The 20,291-nt window shown below is 43.6% G+C and overlaps 2 protein-coding genes across 2 annotated transcripts in view; one reads left to right on the top strand and one right to left on the bottom strand.

Annotated features, from left to right (window-relative positions):
- The window catches only part of FSD2 (fibronectin type III and SPRY domain containing 2), a 26,985-nt gene extending 7,102 nt beyond the window's left edge, over positions 1 to 19,883 (top strand). Inside the window, exons 5-13 of the mRNA XM_026648311.1 lie at positions 589 to 611; positions 1,763 to 1,884; positions 4,364 to 4,519; positions 5,342 to 5,476; positions 6,796 to 6,949; positions 7,498 to 7,631; positions 10,037 to 10,169; positions 15,300 to 15,476; positions 18,815 to 19,883. Coding sequence (XP_026504096.1) covers positions 589 to 611; positions 1,763 to 1,884; positions 4,364 to 4,519; positions 5,342 to 5,476; positions 6,796 to 6,949; positions 7,498 to 7,631; positions 10,037 to 10,169; positions 15,300 to 15,476; positions 18,815 to 19,067 — 1,287 coding nt within the window. The 3' untranslated portion in view covers positions 19,068 to 19,883. The remainder of the gene's footprint in view (positions 1 to 588; positions 612 to 1,762; positions 1,885 to 4,363; positions 4,520 to 5,341; positions 5,477 to 6,795; positions 6,950 to 7,497; positions 7,632 to 10,036; positions 10,170 to 15,299; positions 15,477 to 18,814) is intronic.
- Positions 1 to 20,291, bottom strand: part of WHAMM (WASP homolog associated with actin, golgi membranes and microtubules) — a 59,482-nt gene that overhangs the window by 32,862 nt on the left and 6,329 nt on the right. The gene's annotated exons all lie outside the window — the stretch shown is intronic.

The following is a 20,291-nucleotide window of genomic DNA, read 5'->3' as shown; positions in this document are numbered from 1 at the left end:
AACCACAGCGCGGCAGGAGCCAGGGTGCAGGGGGACTCCCTGCCCTGTAGATGTGCCCCGGCTAGCGGGGGGGGGGAAGGGGGAGGGAGCAGGGGGAGAGAGAGAAGGGGGGCGGCCAGGGCTTCAGTGGGGCGCTGCCATGCGGCCCCTCCCGCCGTGCCCCCTGCTGGGAGGGCTCCACTCCGCTCCGGTCGGCTGGGAGGGAAGGCCGCGGGCTGCCCTGCCGGGGTTGCTGCAGGGCGCTCCCATCCTCCACGCCGCTGCCCCCTACAGGGCGGCCAGAGCGGAACAACAACAACAACAACAACAACAAAAAAGCGGCCGTGCTGCCCTAGGATTGGGCGGAATGCCGCCTCCTACAAGCTGCCACCCCAAGCACCAGCTTGCTTGGCTGGTGCCTGGAGCCGGCCCTGATTCTCGGTATCAGAAATGTTATGAGAAAACAAGCTCTTTAGTTCTACGTGGCAGTATTTAGAACAAAATCAGTCAGACAAATCTGGTATTGTATAGTCTGCATTTGGGTTAATAAGCTAAATTGCTCCTGCATACATGGAAGACTTTCTATCTTTTTCTCTCTCTTTTTTATAGGCTGCAATACCCGTGGTCGACAGGTAATATCAATAGTATTTTGTTTTGCTTTTCACGCCTTCTCATCCAAAATAATCTTCTGAAAAAGCTAATGTTGGGCATCCCGTGTTCTCAAGTATTTACTGATTTTGTGACAACGTTCTATCTTTGATAGGGGTGCACCGAATGTTACTGAAGCTAGGAGTTAGAGCTCTGCAAATCTTTCATCATTCTAGTTTAAACTGCCGCTGGAAAAGTCTCCAAAACAAGTTTAACAGCTTGAAACTGATTCTGAACTAATTTAATAAAGCACATATATAAGAGACAGAGCGTAACTAAGTCAGTGTCACTTTGCTTTAGTGATAGAAAACTGATTGCAATGACTGAAAAACAGGATTGCTCAAGTCTTAAAGAAATGCTCTGGATACAAAATCTGCCTAAACTGGGCTCTCTAAATACACTGATTAGTAACAAGCTTATTTATACATTAATAAGGAGGTTTAGTAAATGCAGCCGGGGTGCTCAAAACTGATAACATGAAATATAGTAATGGTCAGAAAAGAGCCCTGGGATATGCCAAATCAATTGCAAAATGTATGTTTTAATTCACTTCAGTCCATCATAAAAACAAGTAGAAGAAGAAGGGTCGGCTTCGTCTTTTTAACAACTGTATAGCACCTAGTTCACTCAGGCCCTGACCTGGCTACTGTAATATGAATAATAAACAAGAATGCAGTTTTTGGAGGCAACAGCTTGCTTCCTTCAGAATTAGAGCTTGAAGGGAAAACGTTCTCTGTCACCTGCTTAATAGGCCCACCCTATCTAGCATGCCAGCCAAACCAATGCAAGACCAAGAATGACAAGGAGATGGACGGTAAGAACTAGCTGCAGGATTTGGCCCAATTTGGATATAACTAAATGTGAGCATGAATCTTATGCAGGTCCGAGAATACATTTCTGAATACATGGTATGAGCAAGTGACAAATGGAAGCCAAGATATATCTTGTGCAACCATCTAGACATTGTTTAAGAAAGGACTTTGCTCTCTTTTTAGTGTGTCAGGTAAGGCAGCTTCTTTATTGAATGGTAAAATAAAGAGCTCTCTCTTCTTGTTAACACTGATGTTGTAGCCTGAAGGATCTCTCAGAGAGGATGGTACTATCTTATAGGAATTAGGCTCTTTTACACTTACAGGCTGGGAGAATTTTTAAAAAAAGATATGGATTTAGAGCTTTCAACACTGCCAGACTTTGAAGACAGAGTTATAGATTTCTCTGATGTTCAACAACTAATGGATTCCATTAATACCATCGCAGGTACTCATTCTATTTGATCCTTATTTCAATCCTATTTAAGATGCATTATCAATGTCATGTTGAATGGAAGCCTATTATTTACTCCTGGGGGAATTCTGCATCACTGCACATGCATAGAATTCGTGGCCCCCGCAGATTTCTTTGCTTACCACAGAAAAATGACTTCTGATGGGGAAGCAAAGGGAAGCCGCAAGAGCGGTCATGCGCCCATTCCCTGGCAGTGCAGACAGGTTGGTTTGGGCACCCAGAGCAGCTGGTAGACACATAAATCACCACCTGGGTGCAGGGGGTAGGGCTGGGTAGTCATGTGTGTGAGAGAGAGAGAGAGACACACTGTCCGGCTCGCTATTGCAGAACGCTCGGTGTGGAGGGGCAGGGCTTTGGGGTGTTTCTGAAGAGGTAGGCATGGGGCAGGCTCTGTTCCCTCCGGCAGAGGAGAATGTAGTAGCCTGTCTGCTTAGTGAATTTTTCCCATTGTTCTTAGTGAATTCCCCCAGGAGTATAAAACTGGTGTAAAAATTTCAAGGCTCCTTTACATTGTCAGAGTGGTGTAAAGGAGCTTTACTGTAAAGGACAGTGTGGCCTAATGCTGCTTTAGTGATTAGAACTGGTCTAAATTTTTGGACTGAAAAAAATTCCTATCAAAATGTGCTCCATGAACTGTTTGCTACTGACCTTTTTGGAGATGGTCAGTGGCCAATATAAATTGTGAGTTTGAGTCCCCAGCCCTCATTTGCTCTTCAGTTGCCTATGATGTAACATTGAGCATATGGCTGCATATATTTGTTGACTAATAATTAGAAGTAAAGGGTCAATACTAGCTACATTACTATTAGACAGAGGGGGGTTGGTGATTTCCTCCAATGCTCCCCACTCCCATTCTCTATCCATTGTATTGTAGTCTAAATAAATTACCAAAATAATTGAAACTAGCTGGATTATATTGGTTTATTTTGACAAAAAATATGCAGAATTTTGCAAATTTTAAAATATTGTGTGCAGAATTTTTAATGTTTTGGTGCAGAATTCCCCCAGGAGTAATTATTTATTTAAAAGGGAATTTGCGAGGACAAAAAGTTAGCTTGTGTGCTTATATATTTTGTTTGTTTGTATATTTATGATGGATAAAAGAGGCTTGGAAATTATTGTCAGAAATTTTTTTTCTGCTTGTTTTTTAACCTTAGAATTATCAACACTGTCAAGTATGGTCTTCCCTAGTTTTGCTGGGTGACTTTATTGGAAGACTCAGAGAAGTGGGTTCAGAGTTTTCTCAGCTTTTCCTTGAAGTAGCAGTGGTGCTGACTCTGTAACAAACTTGTCTTTCCTTCTAGCTCATTGTACTAAATGGAGATTAATAAAAAACAAAAGCAAAAGTTTAAAACAGTTTGAACCACTTCTCCCAATTAATCAGATTTCAGTTGCTTGCTCTCCTGATATTACCCTGTAGTTCTCCAGTCATCCCTGGAGTCCACAAAGGAAAACAGGGTACATAAGGTTTGACTTCCTAATTATTAAAAAAAATCCCCTTTGAAAATAAGATCTTTCAGGCCTTCTTTATATATCATAAAGAGTCAGAAAAGGCATGGCACTTTTTTTTTTCTTTTTGCTGGTCACCTTTAAAAAGTTGTATCAAAATGTTTGTCATGTAACCTGTTTGCCCTTGAGCATTATGCAAGTCAAGTATTTTACATGTTCCCTCACGTTTGTGCATTCAACATTATCTCCAGAGGCTCCTAAATACTGGAACTAAAAGCTTTATCTGTTGGTAGGCAATAGTGCAGATCACTATAGACTTCTCTGCTACAGCTTCCTTCATCCTGTTAGCTCTGCATCCTGTGTGGTATGAGACAGCTTCCAGTTTTCCCTCCCTTTTTCACAAAGAGTAAAATTAACCTATATGCACAGGGCCAGCAGCTCTCAGGACAACCAAGCTTAGGGAGCTGCCTTAGGCTGAGGTTTATGTTTTTGTTGATTTAAAGCAAATCCCAGGAAGTGGGTGAGTTTGGACCAAACACTAAGGGGCCTGGTTCTCATTCCCACTAGTTTTACACACTGACTTTAATGGTGTTACTCATGATGCACACCAATGTTAGTGAGGGTAGAATCAGGCCCAGTGTCTGTAGACTCTAATCAGAGTCAGGGCTCTGTGTTAACATGGGGCTAGTCTATGCTGTGCAGCAGGGGTGTGTGCGTGTGTGTGTGTAAGTAAATTGTAGAGCACTCTAAGTGTTGCACTCTAACAGCTCCGGGTAGATGCTGCTGATGCGCTCTGAAAGGTTCCCACAGTAGTATAGTACTGTTTGCAATAGGACTATGTCAATGCACACTAGGTACCTTTTTGGTTTTTCTCTGTTAGTAACATACCATGCTTCCACAGAGGGAAAGTACCCTCATGCCATTTAACGTTAAAGAGGGAAAGATCCTGTTCCTCTCATCACTGACATGTGTTCATAAACTGAAATATATGTCTTCATTTCAGCTCCTTCTGCTCCGGTGATAAATCCCCAAGCTCCCAACTCAGCGACTGGCACCTCTGTGAGAGTATGCTGGGGCCTATTCTCCGATGACACTGTCGAATTCTACCAGCTATATTATAAACAAGTCAGTGACGACACACCTAGTGAGGAGCAAGCTGGTAAGAAGGGACACATGTAGGCTCCAGTTCAGAAAGCAACTGGCTTCTGAGACCATTTTCAACAGCAGTCTCAAAAAGGGTTTCAGTGAATACAGCTGTACCTGCTGCTGCTAGTGCTCCGGGGATGGGTAGTGGATCTAACTTGAGGTATTTTAGAGCACAGCTCACCAGATTATCTATGTGCCAACTTAAAAACCCACAATCATTTCGCAGTTTAGCTCAATGCCAATAATAGGCTGCAACTCTCCCCTCCTGCCCAGCCACCCCAGATACAAAACTGCATTAGCTAATCCCGTTTGTAAGACTGCTTGTTCCAGAGCACAGTCAATTTTCCAGCATAGATGGAGACCTGAGAGTGCTGAATGGGCTGTTTAGAAAGGAAAGCCAAACCCATGTAAACTTTACAAGATCCAAATAATGAAAACATTCTTTGAATGGCCTCTGCACATTTCCACTGTTGGGATAAATTGACAGTGCTTGGGAATGTGCAGAGTCCATCCTGAAGAAACTCCAGTGACAGGTGAGTAACCTTCATCATTCATTTTTGTTTAGTTTGGGTAGTATTAATACTACAGAAGATGATGCTTCATGGCATTTATGTACCCATATAGGATAGATGGATGAAGGCACCAGCAACTGTACCATGACTGAGTTAGCAATGTGACCTCAGAGCTAGTCAAACGGACAAGACCGAAGAATGGTGTGACACTCAGCTCAGAGGCACAATAAAAAGCAATGTTTTCCAGCAGTCGGGGCCATGGTTCAGTAGGATGAATGTCTGTGTAAAGGAACTGCATGAATACCTGGTGTTTTTGATTTCAGAGCACATGCTAAAAGTGAAAGAAGCATACTGCACAGTAACTAACCTGGTGCCAAATTCACAATATGAATTTTGGGTCAGTGCTTTAAACACCACCGGCGTCAGCCCAGTGAGTGAAAGAGCAGTTTATGTGACAGGTAAATGTACTTCATGACTATAATATGAGTAAATGACTTTAGTATTGAAGTTAATGATAACTCTCTGGACTTTATAATAATAATACTTTATTCAAACTGATTCTGCTGGCTTGGTGCTTTTAGTGCGGTGTAACTCCATTGGATTCAGTGGCATTCCTCCTGATTTATACTAGAATAATAGAGAATGGGCATGAGGCCCATTATCCTCATTTTAGAGACGGAAAACTGAGGCACAGAGGTTAAATGACTTATTCAAGGACACAAAACAAGGTATTGGCTAAGTAGGGTGACCAGACAGCAAGTGTGAAAAATCGGGACAGGGGGTGGGGGGTAATAGGCGCCTACATAAGACAAAGCCCCAAATATCGGGACTGTCCCTATAAAATCAGGACATTTGGTCACCCTATGCCTAAGCTAGGAATGGAACCCAGCTCTGCTGGTTCCTATATCTAAGCAATGGACAATGCTACTCTCTCTTCAGAGGTTTGTAAAGCTTTTGCCATTTTGTCCATCAGGCCGCACTTTGTAATTGCAGCGCAGTAAAGTAGATTTTGATTCGTGATTAGACAGAGCCACAAAGTTCAGATCCAGATCTGAGCATCCCTAAATTTTGGTATGTTCAGATCCAGGGTTTTGGTTCAGCCCATCGTAGAGTGAGGCGGCCAGTCATGATAGCTGGATTTGGCTCCAAACTCCACAAAAATTCAGGCATGCTCAGGTTTAATTTAAACATTTTTTAAAAAAGTAAACATGAGTGCAAGGAGCACTTTTGAATAGGCAATGCTGTCAGACTAGAGGCAATTTAAGTAGAGTCTGTGGAATGCCTCATAAAATCTGAAATGCATCAGAATCAAGCACAGTCCCTAGTTAGCTGTTCTCTTTCCTAACACATTGGCATCTAACTCCCCAAGAGCAATTTAGAGTGAGAAGTCCTCTCTCCAGAAGATCTCCTAGGGCCTTAGGATAGCTGGCTGATGCTCTATTGTTTTAAATTAATAATCCATGCAGTGAAGATAAAGGACAATGGCAAGGATAAACCAACATGAAAAAGTGCTGGACCAGCAAGGATTCGCATTTTTTTCTGATCAATTGTTTTGTGGTTGCTATCAAAACTTTAACAGGTCAAAGAACGCTTCTGACTAGCACCGGCATTTATTTACCCAAGAGTTTTCTGTACATTGGGGAGGTCATGAATGCGTTTATCATTTAATATCAATTCTGTGGAAATTAAACAACAACCCAGGAGTGTTATTTACAAAGCATGTTTATAGATAATCCCATAACAAAATGGCTTAGAATCTATTTTATATACATTTTAGCTCCTTCACCTCCTATCATTAAAAGAAAAGAGAGCCGAAGCTGTGAAAATGGAGCACTTGTGTGCTGGGAATCTGGAAACATGAATCCTGTTGACTCCTACACGGTTGAACTGTCCAAACTAACAAATGGAGAGAATGGAGATATCATTACAGAGTGAGTCAGTCATCTATCACACAGTCTGGGGATATGAAACAATCCCTTGTTATATGGCATGCAGTATATTTCAAAGCACTTTTAGGTTGAAAAGATGAGACAATATACCCTGAAATATACGAGTGGATGATGCACAGCACAAGCGTTGGAAAATCATGAGCATGTTCCCTGTTTCCTGACTGGATAAGTTCCACTCCTATTAGTATTTTGGTGTGAACACATACAGAAAGCAAACTTAAAATTTGCTTTCCATATAAGAGAGGAGTCACTTTCTGTGACGTTAGTAAACTTGATTGCACAAATGTTGATGCAAAGTGAATTTATAAGGAATTAGAATGTGGGTGAAGTGCAGTAATTTTAAAATCTGAATAAACAGGCATTTTCCCCTCCTATATTCACTCTGGTGGCAGCTAAGCTGGAAAGAGTAAAATACTGTAAATGGTTCTAGGTTTAAAGAGAAGCTAATCATTTAATTGTGTTGTTTGGAAAATAGCTTCTAAAGAATTTACCTTTATTCTTATAATTCTCCATTTGTTTATTTTCTACAGATCTATTGTTGGAATTCCTAACTGTGAAGCTCTAATTCAACTGGAGCCAGGACAAAGTTATATTATCTCTGTAAGAGCTGTAAACATGGGTGGTCCAAGCGAGAGAAGTGAACCTGTCTCTATCCACACCACAGGTGCTGTGATAAATCTCTAATTAGCTTTAAAAGCCTGATCCAAAGCCCACTGAAATCAATGGAAAGATTGCCACTGATTTCAACAGGCAATGGATCAGGCTCTAAATCTCTTGCGTCTAGTCACACGTCTGGTATTTCTTGTGAACTGAATTTCTTGTAATAGTAAATATATCATTTGAACTCTACATTTCAAAATGATGTTTGTGGATTATATTTGTTGCTTAAAAATTACTGATGTTTCAAAATGCTGCTGAAAGACTAAATCAACCCAGTGACCGTGGGTATTTGCCATGAACCTACACCATGTCAAATGTTGACATGCAGACAAACCAGGAGGGCTAGTTGGTAATTTTTCTTCACTCCTAGAGTTACTGCCTCATAAAGATGGCGCTTCTGGGAATTATGGAAGAATCAGTCAATCAGCACTTTTCATAATAGTTACGCAAATCCCTCCTGCACAGAATTTCTATTCTTGGCCATGAGGATGATTATGTGGTCTGGTTCCCTTTACTCTACAATTGTAATCATGTTATTATCAAGTGTGTGACATTTCAACCAGCATAAATCAATCTAGGTATTTGAAATTACAAACAGCCGCTTGACTTCTGTTTGCGCTGCATGTGTTTGCTTTCAGTAACACATGCCAATAATTGCCATGCTGTTGTTTGTATTGTATTTGCATTGAAGTAACTGCATTTTGATTATGCTGATTTCCCTTGGGATTAGTGCCAAGAGATTTACCTTCACAAAGTCTACATTATGCAAACTCCTGGTATTACTGGAAACGGGAAACACAAAACTGGGATGCTAGCAATGTCATCAGCAGTGAAAATGGACGCCCTGGGTTATCATCAGAAAGTGCTTTTGCTGGGGATGAAACACACACTTTCATTATTACCCCTGCAGCACATGTTGCTCTTCTCCAGCATGCCCTGGACACAAAGCATCCCTGCTGCACCAGGGCCAGAATTAGGGGCTGTCTCATGGGAGACAGGGACAAAGGTTGTTTTACGCTACTTATGCGCTTCCCCTTTGCTGGGCTGGCCAAAAGTTGCTTTGGCCCCCAGTCAAGTTAGAGCAGCCTGAGGACTGCTCTAATTTACATCCAGTTGCCTATAAACTGTCTCCACGAGTCTCCAGGAATTAAAGATTATGTCATGTGATAAAACCTCCAGGAAAATGTCCAACCAAAATTGGCAACCCTACTATAAACTCTGGTGCCATGGTGCCAGTTAGGAATAACTGAAGCTCAGCAGCCTTCACCATCCCTCCAGACTCCCTAAAATATCCTGGCATACCCCTTGCCCTGAGTGTTCCTGTAGCCAGCTAAGCCTTCTCCACAATTGCCAGTGAACCTTCTCCCCCCCATTCCCAGGTAGAAGGAGTTCCCTGGGAAGCACCTACCGTTGCTTGATAGCAATTCATTTCACACCAGTGGAACCAATGTACAGTAGCTGCACTGCAAAAATGAACTGGGCCCCACGTTTCTCTCTTTCTCTGCTGGTTATAACAGCATTAACATAAATACAAAAAAGCAGCCTTTTGCTTCTGCTGGATGGGCAGCTTCAGTTTTGCTCATTTTTGTTAGTGTGTCATCTGGGCAGTGGCAGTGACCCAGCAGGTCTTACCTGCTACCTAGCATAAGATTCTAGTGCAAAAAGTTCTTGACCCTACTGTGAATTCCTGAGTCCGGCTTTGGCCTCTTCGTGCTGTCTGGGGATTTCCCCAGCAGGAGATTCTCCTTGCATAGGGGAATCCCTAGGTGATGTAGTGCACCATCTAGCTCCACATTCCCAGGAATAGGACAGCAAGTGCATTGTGCTCTGGTGATCCCCTGCTGGCACGCTGACCCATGGGGGCCATACTCAGTCAGGACTAGTTTGGAGCAATCCTACATTAGGGGCCGAAAAGACCCCTGGATTGGGGAGCTGCAAATGGCTCCATTGCAGCTTCTGCAACCAGTACTTACAGGCAGCAGTTGAGGATTGAGGCCATAGTGAATAATTTAAACCCCTTTCCCAAGTCATTATTTTTTTTTAATACCTTTTGGATTATGATAGAGATGAGCCAAAACTGGAACTTCAAAACCCACCTCATAGTATTTCTGAGAGGGTGTAACATCTTAATACTTGGTTCTCAACCCAACTCTTGGCTTTTGGTCCTAGGCCAGACGAGGCCTGTTTTCTGTATCAGGGTGGCTGTGGACAGAGATGTGTTGGTAAGCTTTTGGCCCGTAATGGAGGAAACTCACAAGATCAGCCTCTGGCCCATTTCCAGTTCCCTAATTAACCCTAATCTGGATCCAGCCCCTGCTCTCCAGCCCAGTGTTAGTTTATGTCTACATTACTTAATGCAATTTCTAGGTGCTGAGACAAATAAATTACAACCATTCTGCTCTCTTGTAGGCACTTACTTTTATCTTAATGAGGACACTGCCCATCCTTTGCTGTCTGTTCTAGAAGATGGATTAACAATTGCTTGCAGTGAAATAGAAAACCTAGAATGTGATTTGTCCTTCCGTGATAACGGTTTTACAAGGTACACATAGGAATTTAGCACTCACAGCAGATGTACTTTTTTCATAGCTGGTTGTTTTTTGTTTACTTGCAATAATTTTAAATTCTCTTCAAAGGGCTTACTGACTTGATATCTCTTTTTATGTTCAATCTAGGCACAGATTAACCTCTACCGTGCCAAATGAAAGCCTCAGGGCTGCATGTTGCTCTTTTAGCACTGTGTTTATAATGTACAGTGGTCTCATTTTTCAAAAGTGCCAATAAATGCCTCCATTTTTGGGTTCCAAACGCAAGGCACCTTAGAAGGGCCAGATTTTTCAGTGCTGACCACCTGCTCTTTGAAAATAAGGTCCCTTTATGGCATTTCAAATTGGGCCACCAAAATCACTTGTCACTTTGGAATGTGGTAGGCCATTATACTGATGTGATTCACACCATGAGCTTGATAAGTTGGCTTTTATCACACAACTTTTTTTCAAGCATAAAATGCAGATTCAGCAACACTGAAGCATTTAGTAAATTAATGTGGATTGCACAGAATTGTCATAGTAAATACAAATAAATAAAAATCAAACCATTTAGTTTAGCTACTTTCAAAACAAAACACTGATTTTTTTTCAGTTAGAAACAACTTTGACTTTCAAAATCTCCTTTAGTTGTATTTAAAAAACAATAACAACAGTTACACTCGGTCAAAATTTAAAAAAATCTTTTTGATTTTGTCAAAATAAAATATTTCGTTCGACCCAAAAGGCAATTTCTTCTGATTTTTCGATTTGCTGAAAATTTCAAAAAAATTCATCATTGATTCAACTAAAGTTTATGTTGGCATAACTTATGTCACTCAGGGGCGTGAATAAACCACCCCCATGATGACATAAATTACACCAACATAAGCACTTCTGTGCACAGTGCTAAGTCGGCAGGAGAACGCTCTCCCGTCAACATATAGCATTTTCACCACACGTGCTGCAGCTGCATTGGTACAGCTGTTTGTCTGAGGGTGGAGATGGATGGCAGGAGAGAGATCACTTATGTGTAGACATGCCCTCAATCTCAGTGCAAAGGTGATTGTTTTAAACTCACTTCAGTGTTAGCTCTCCAGCACGCCCAGAATAGGGGAGGTAGGGAGTGTAAAGCCACCTTTGCCTCTACACCATGCATGGGCTGAGCATAGCTTGGGAACTGAGACTCTGACCCTCAGACATTCGCAAAAAGCCCTAATTTTTTGACTTAGTCCCTTTTCAGAGCAGAACTCCTTTAAACGGCTTCCAGGCTCTGTCGCTTTGTAATCAAAACCACCCCAGCCATTCAGAGGGACATTGTTATTGAACTTCATATTTTTTTTGCTTGCTGTTCATTTTGTAGCATCATTAGAATTTCCTCTGTGATTGCTTCAGCTCGTGTTATATAAATTATATCATCCTTCTCATTGCATGACACTTGCGCACATAGACTGATTTCTTGCCTTTGAACCTCATTTCCCTTTTAATTCTGCACAGAGCCCAAAGCCCAAAGATGAATGTCACAAAAACTGCTCAAAACCATACGCTCTTAATCCGGCAGCAGTGGGATTTGAAAATTAGCATAATTACTAGATTTTTTTTTTTAATACAATGATCCAACATTTGCACACTTCATAGGCTTCAAGAGGTAGTGGGAGTTCCTTCCCTCCCTCTCCTATTACTAAACGCTGCCAAAGTTGCCATGGCAATGCCGCCTCACACGTAATGGAACACAGGGATGTGTCTATGAGTTCTTATTCTTGCTATTCATGGATAGTGATATTTGGGGCTGTTTTTATCTGTTGCTATTGAAAGGAAAACACCTAACCTGCTTCTTACTAACGATTAACTATGGCTAAAATTTTCAAAAATGCCCAATTGACATAGGAGCCTAAATCCCATTTTCAACAGTGACTTAGGTAGTAAGGCCCAGATCCCCACAGGTATTCAGATGCATAAGGGCCAGATTTTTAAAGGTATTAAGATGCCTAAAGATGCAGAGAGGCCCCTAGTAGAATTTTCAAAAACACATAGGTGTCTAACTCCCACTGATTTCAACACCTTTAGGTGCCTAAACATATTTTAAAATCTGGCCCTTAGAAACCAAAGATTAATTGAAAATTGGTGCAATTTAGTAGCCTAAGGGCCAGATTTACAAAGGTATTTAGGCACCTACAGATGAAGATAGGTGCCCAGAGGGACTGACAAATGTGCTTAAGCAGGTTAGAAATTTTCAATAGGAGTTAGATGCCTGTCTCCCTTTGTTTCAGTCGAGTTGACCACCTAAATACATTTGAAGATCTGGGCCTAGGTCACTTCTGAAAATGGGATTCAGGCTCCAACTGTTACTTGCTTAAACTGAAGCAAAAATATCTATTTTTATTAACAATCCTGAGATGAGTTTTTAAAAACTGGAATCTAGCTGCATTCGTTTAAATTACACTAGTCTCAGCATTTCAACACGGCCCAACCAGGAGTCCGGAGTGCTAGGCCACTCTCAGAGGCAGGATATTAGACTATATGGACCATTAGTCTGGCCCAGTATGGGAACTCCCATGTGCCTGTGTCTATGTGAGGGCCCCCACCTCCTAGCACCCTTCTCCCATGTGCAGAACAGTAGTTAGCCCAGAGGATTTGAACCTCAGTGTTTTGATTTTGAGCCAAAAATTAGGCCTTTTTATATTTAAAAGAACCAACCCACCATTGCCCAGGTGAAGCATGCATTTGCTACAGCCATACACAGTCCATTTCCAGGCACTGTCGGGTAAATATCACAGAAGCAGTATGGACACTGCATTAGTACTGGGGGCGGAGAAAGCACAAAACTTAGCCCTTTTATGGAAAACATCAGGCCTTTTTGCCAATAGATGAGTGTGTGACTAGATGGCACAATGGTAAAGGAACCAGGAGCTAGAAGATTCTCTCCATTAAAGTCCATCTGATGATTCTGAATGGGAGTTCAGACATCATCCTAGGGGCTCTTTTATGTTGCACATAAATAGCTGGTGCTGGCACACTAATAATTCTGAACTCTGAGACTGAGTTTTTGAAGCTGCTGTGAACTGAACCCTCTATTATGCCAGGATACTGGTGTCGGAGAATTGCTTCCACACTGGAAACGGCTCCTGTGCCAAAATCACTAATACAAGTGCTACAAGGAAATTCTGCAGCAAACTTTTTTCAGAAAGTTTATGTAATCTGAAACCAAATAATGCATTTCCTAGCCCGCTAAATCAGAGACGGGTTTGCCATGCTGGCTTCTCAATCTGAATTACTATGGCAATCCTTTGTTCCCAGATGCTTGCACATCTTTTTTGGCACGTCCTCTCCTTCTTCTCCCCTCCCCCACCCCCCCAACTCATACAAAATGCAGGAGCAAGAATTCTTCTCTGAAATCAAATGCTCTGGTCTTGAGACATTTACTTGGGCTTCTAATGAACTACAGAATTGCTTTAAGTGGTTGCTGCTTAGATGTTGCATGGCCTAGGAATCTTTTCTCGCTGCTTATGCCCCTCTTCATGCATTAAGCTCCCGGCATGCCGGGATTTTAATCATGCCTAGAGGCAGCTGAGTTCTGTACTTTTGCCAGCTAAGTCCTTTGCCTTTGTAATTTACTTCCATAAAATAAAAACTGAGCCTGTAAATCTGCAATTAAAACTTATTTGTGTGATTTATCACCAGCTCTGCTCTGTGACATTGACATGAAGGGGGCCACAGCATTGAACTTTCCAGAGGAAGACTGAATACAGCTGGCTAGCCCTTTAGGACTCACTGCCCTTGATTAAGTGTAGTTGAGAAGTTTAAGTAACATACAAATTGCTAAAGGCACTAAACAAATTAACTCAGCCTCTGTCTAAAGGCCCCATGGGCCAATGAGATATAAAGACAAATTTGAGAGGGAACAAATTCAGAAGCAGTTTTGACACCCACCCTACTCTGCATACAAATACGGGGTTAGAGTCTGCCACTCTGACTCACGCTGAGTCTTAGCCTATTCATTAGCCCACGAAAGCTTATGCTCTAATAAATTTGTTAGTCTCTAAGGTGCCACAAGTACTCCTGTTCTTTTTGCGGATACAGACTAACACGGCTGCTACTCTGAAACCTATTCATTAAGTAGCCCCATTACTTCTAACACTTTGGTGTGTGGGTGGGTGAATTGGAAGGTAACAGTAAAGCCCTGGCTGCATGGGAGAAACACACATTTATAGCTAAGGGTTAGCTTGGCCATGTCCCCTTTTCCCTACTACACTGACAGCAAGGAGCGTATTGGAAGGGCCCCAATCTTGCTTCCAGACCACAAGCGGATCATGACTGCTCTGGGCCAGTTAAGCAGATGTAGGACTCGATTCTGCTGGCAGTGTGGCACAAGGTGGCTGTGCCATACCAGAGGATTAGACCCTGGGTTTCTGTGGATTTTACCTTTACTACAATAACCAGCCTGTGGAATTTTTAGCTAAAAAACACCCTGATGGAACTGTGGCTCTTATAAAGCCTGATCCTGCACCACTGCAGTCAATGGGAGTTTTGCTATTGACTTCAATGAATGCAAGATCAAGACCCCACTAAAGCACATTTGTCTGGCTCTATGCTGCTTGCTGTATGCGCTACTGGAAATGAAAATGCACAGTGAACAGAAACTGAAGCTTATTGCTAAAACAGTCTCTCCCACAAGCCTGATTTATCTGGCCTTTTAGCTGTGGTATGTTAAACCCCATCATGTTCATTCTGGTATAACAACGGTGTGTGCAACCTGTATCTTGGAACTCTGTTTCTAGCAAATTACTATTTGGCCTACAACCAAAAAATATATGCTGCTATTCTCTCTCTTCCTGTAAGATCTCAGCACACACTTTTATTGTATGCTATAAAACGCATAGACATACATCTAATGAAATTTTAACTGTTTAACAGGATGAGTAAATACTTCCTTTCTATTCTCTGGGCCAGAGCCTCAGCCGGTGTAAACTGAAACAGTTCCACTGACTTCAGGAGTATCAGTTTATGCTCACTGAGGAGCTAACCCACTTTGTTGTCAAGTCAGCTGGATCCACTTTTATTGGTAAATATTTAATGTTTGTGCGGAAGATTTAAGCATTTTAAATGGTATGCATATAAAATCACATGCTCTGATTTTCCTTCCCCAGATGTATTGCTATCCTGGGAAGCATGATACCATTCCAAGGGAAACATTACTGGGAGGTGGAAGTTGATGAAAATATGGAATACAGGGTCGGCGTGGCTTTTGAAAATACTCACAGACACGGGTACCTGGGGGCAAACAGCTCATCCTGGTGCATGAGACATATTGTCACACCAGCAAGGTAAACACTCTAGGCTGCATCACTCCAGATCCTTCAGGAGCCACAGCAAAGAGAGCTGTATGTGGCATCCAGCAATGGGCAGATTAAAAAAAGCCTAAGCCAGCCATTGAACACTGTGGTTGTGAATTTCCATCTTTGGCTCTGTGAACTGGTAATGGAAAGATATATTGGAAACATTATACAAAGGTCTTTTAAGCTGCTTAATGGCTCTAGCCATCAGCAGCCACCTCTCCATGAAGTGGGCCATCCCACATTTAAATCCAAACAAAACCAGTGTTGTAAAAGTTGGTCACAGACCCCCTTTTAGGTCATTCAAACCCCAACTGGAAACAGCCCAGGTGATGGATCAATTTAGACTGTAAATGATGTAGGTATTTGGCTAAACCCAGAAGTACATAATTGATTTGATTCCTTTCCCCCTGCTGAGGCACTTAATGGACATAACTAGATGCAAGGTGTCTTTCCTGCTCCTCAGCTAAGCCTGCAGGTCAGGACCCAGAGAGAACACGGAGTGCTCCTGAGCACAAGGGCCATTGCCAGGGTAGCACTTCCGGTGGTATAATATGGCCCCAAGGAGGCTGTCACAGCTGAAGTCTAGTGCCTCCTTTGGGGCACTCACCAAACTGCTGTAAGGGGATCCAGCCGCTGGCTCCCCATGTATTCAAAGCCTCTGGAGTCTCAGCAGAGCCCAGGCACTGTCCGTTTCTGGAGGTCCCTAGGCATGCTCTCAGGGTAGAGATCCTCTATCTAGCACATCCTCATGAGAGTTGCAACCATGGGATCCACACCAGACACCCCCTCACCCCACAGAGTAAACACGCAGTCTCCCAGAATCCACCTGAAGGTGTGAGCTTTTCTGGTTTACCTCCTCAAGGCGGCACACGATAGGCATAGCATATAATACACAGACACTTTGCACAGGAATCTACAGCACTTTTGCTCCTTAATAGCATGAGAAACGGGCAGATTTATACAAAAATAATAAACCTTACACACATTTCCCTGCCTCATTTTACTCACCGGTCCAGAGCATTCTTTGGGCTGGCGCCATCCAAGGTCCTTCTGTTGCAGTGCATGGCTTGGGCTCCGAAACATGGACCTTCTGCCCCCAGCTTGCCTATTCCAACCGACCACATTCCCCTCTTCTGCCCGAAACTTCCTGTGCGTGTCTCTCTGAGTCTTCTCCCTGCAAGTCCTTTTATCATCTCCTGCTTTGTGACCTTTCTCTGTCATGCTCGGAGAATTTCCACTCTCTCCACTCCCCACCTCCCTTCAGAAAAGAGGATGAAGCATCTTCTGCCAGCTCCAGGCAACCTCCTTAGCAAATCCACTGCCCCAAGTCACTTCATCCTGACTGGATGGTAGCTGGGTTCTAATGACCCACCATTGCGTCTGGTGGACATGTGGCGCAAAGTGATGGAAACACAGCAACAGAGGGGCATTCATGATACAGCAGTTTTCACAGTAACTACTTTGCCATAGCAACCAGAATTCATAAGTCATAAACACGTTCCATAAATCATCCCCAAGACCCCTGCTTCCCTATGAGCACCCAGGGGCAGGTGGGAGATGCAGCACACACTGCACTGGTTTGCAGCGAACATAAAGAGCACTCCCTGAGGCATTCCCCCTGCGTGCCTCACCCAGGGCACCACCACTGAGGGAATCCCCATGCTCACCACCATTCAATGGATCAAGAGCTCGATTTGGACCCCGGCTAGACGACCGCCCTGTTAACATCTGGGCTCGCCTCTCACACAGAAAGGGCTGCTGCTCACTCCCAGGCCAGACCTACCAACCTTATTCCCTCTTCTGCCCCTGCAAGAAGGCTAGTTTGATTTCCCTGCTAAATGTGGCTAAAACGTGCAGTTAGTGAGTCTGGGGTTAGTGACTCTGGAGGAATCTCATGAATAAGGACTTTAGGGGGAAAGATAAACTGACATAAGCAAGGCTCTTTCTGAGTCACTTGCAGGCCCTTCTTCTGGGAACACTTAGGGAAAGCAGGCTGCCTTCGAGAACGGGCTGGGAGGAGCGGGTGGTGAGAGAAGAAGCTGTCCCTTGTGAAATGCCGGATCACTTCACTGCTGCTACTGAAAAACGGTTCCCATTTTCCACTCCAAAGTGCTCCCACGGGAACAAAGGCTGCGTGTTCTCAATCTCAACCCTGTTAAAAGGCCTGTGTTTCTGGCTGCAGCGCTCTGCACTGGGGGGCTGGTATACGAGTGTCTGAGCAACTGTTAAAGGAAGTCTCCTTTATTTGAATGTGACTTAATGGAGGAGAAAAGGTCGGACTCCATTACCAACACCTGACTCAGTAAGCACTGAAATCAGAACACTGTTTGCTTGTGACTTTTAGTTGTATCTCAGGAGTCATGACTTAAAGAGATCATCATCTAGTAAATGAGTATGCCTAGCTAGAACCCAGTGGGTTTTCTCAGCAGCACCATTCTGGTTGAATTAGGAGTTTCTTTTGGGACAAGAGCCAGAGATGCAATTTAGAAAATATAGCTTTACAACCGGAGCTAGTTACTTTAGATGCCATCAACCCCTCCGCTAAATTAGACAATCTTTGCTCAGTGGGCTAAATTCCTCCATCTGCTAACAGGAGCGAGCAGTGTCAGTACCCCCAAAGGAGCAGGGAAGATGGTTCTGCAGCATCTACGTCCCCGGGAGCACCTTCCACAGGACTTGGGCTCTAGGGATAATAGGGCTGGATCTAGAGGGGTTGGAGTAGCACAACAGTTGTTCTTTAGACCATGTTCCACGCCAGAGCCTGCAGCTATCCAACTGCAGATCTGAGTAGGGGATAAAGCTGCTCTAAGCAAGATTAACTTCCAGTAGATTCTACTGTGCAGCTGGAAGGGGAGGTGGCTGGTACAGCATAACTCCTAGATGATGGGGGTGGCTTCTGAAGATGTACAGATGCCTATTGCACCTCAGGTCACCCGCTCATTTGAGGCCAAACCCCTGCACATTTAGCAGGGATGGGGAAAAACATCAGAGGTCATAGCCCATTACCTTGATTTTTCCCAGATGGGGAGAATCTGGACCTGTGTAAGGATTGTGAGACTGCAGCTGACAATTATATATGTCTGCAAGACTGTTCATGCTGTGGGTGGGGTGAGACAGTCTATACATTGTGGGTGGAGCAGGGCTGTAATACACTGGGCAAGGAGGGACGGTCCATACATTGTGGGGTGGGGCAGAATGGGATGGTGTTGCAGGGCTGTCCGTACACTATGGGCGAGGCAGGGCTGTACATACACGTGGGAAGCAGCTTCTCTCTACAAGGGGCAGGGTGCAGACAATTGTTCATTTCTTCCTATTTTCATTTGCAGGCACAAATATGAATTTTTGCACAGTGGGACAACGCCAGACATTAGGATTACAATTCCCCCCAAGAGGATTGGCATCCTGCTGGACTACGACAACTGGAAACTGTCTTTTTTTAATCTGGATATTGCACAGCACCTTTATACATTCAACAGTCACTTCCAGCATTATGTGCACCCCTGTTTTGCTTTAGAAAAACCTGGGCTCCTAAGGATACGTAATGGCATTGCGATGCCCACATCTATTACTCTTTTGTGATCTATGGCTTGAGTGGCAGCTGCTGAGAATGGCACGTGTGTAACAAATTGACAAAAGCCCTATATCACAATCACTTTCTCCCTTTTAAGTACACACCGTTTATGCTTCAGCAAATAATTAAAGGCCCAGTACTGCATGCAGAACGCCTATGGAAGGCACCATCAGCTGAAGGCTTGCAGGATCAAGCCTGCAGATTGCTATATTTGTCCTATGTCATTCAGAGGCTTCATAAGCTCAGAAAGTTTCTCACCTTGCTGGAGGTGGACAGGCTCATGCTACCACACTAAAAAAAAGCAGTATGGACACTGTGGATTGGGCTGGAGCCCACGCTCTCAGGTCTAGGTAGCAGGAATATTTCTACCTGAGGTGAGAGCTCAATCCCACCTGTAGTGTAGACATTCACAAGCTTATAAGGGTATGTTCACAGAAAGAGAGGAAATAGCTCCAGGGATTGAGATCCTGGGAAATGAAAGTCTCTTCCTTTTAGGGCATTGGTTTGAATCCAGCCCAAGCTAATAGTGACAAGCAGTTTGGTCAATGGGAAATTAGTCAGTAGGGTCAGCCCTGTTCTTAGTGGAGAGGAATTCAGATCACAAGAGCCATCACACTTAGCTCCATTGTCAGCAATCTCCAGAGAGGGCCAGGTCCAAACAGGTATGGAGATTTACCTTCCTTGTCCTTTCCAGAGGTGATCGCATCAGCTGAGGTTTGACACACAGAGGGGACATTTGAGTTGGGAGGTGATATTCCCTACCCATGCTTCAGAGTAGCAGCTGTGTTAGTCTGTATCCGCAAAAAGAACAGGAGTACTTGTGGCCCCGCCTGGTCTACACTGGGGAAGGGGGGAAAATCGAGCTAAGATACGCAACTTCAGCTACGAGAATAGCGTAGCTGAAGTCGACGTATCTTAGATCGAATTAAAATTACTTACTTCGTGTCCTCGCGGCGCTGGATCGACAGCCGCGGCTCCCCTGTCGACTTTGCTTCCGCCTCTTGCACTGCTGGAGTTCAGCAGTCGACGGGAGAGCGATTGGGGATCGATTTATCGTGTCTACACTACACGCGATAAATCGATCCCCGATAGATCGATCGCTACGGCGGGTAGTGTAGACGTAGCCTTAGAGACTAACAAATTTATTTGAGCATAAGCGTTCGTGGGCGACAGCCCACTTCATCGGAAGCATAGAATGGAACATATAGTAAGGAGATCCACGTGTGTGTGTG

Source organism: Terrapene carolina, unplaced genomic scaffold (genome assembly GCF_002925995.2).
Source record: "Terrapene carolina triunguis isolate 2854851 unplaced genomic scaffold, T_m_triunguis-2.0 Scaffold67, whole genome shotgun sequence".
Classification (NCBI taxonomy): Eukaryota; Metazoa; Chordata; order Testudines; family Emydidae; genus Terrapene; species Terrapene triunguis.
This window is presented reverse-complemented; position numbering and strand designations above follow the sequence as displayed.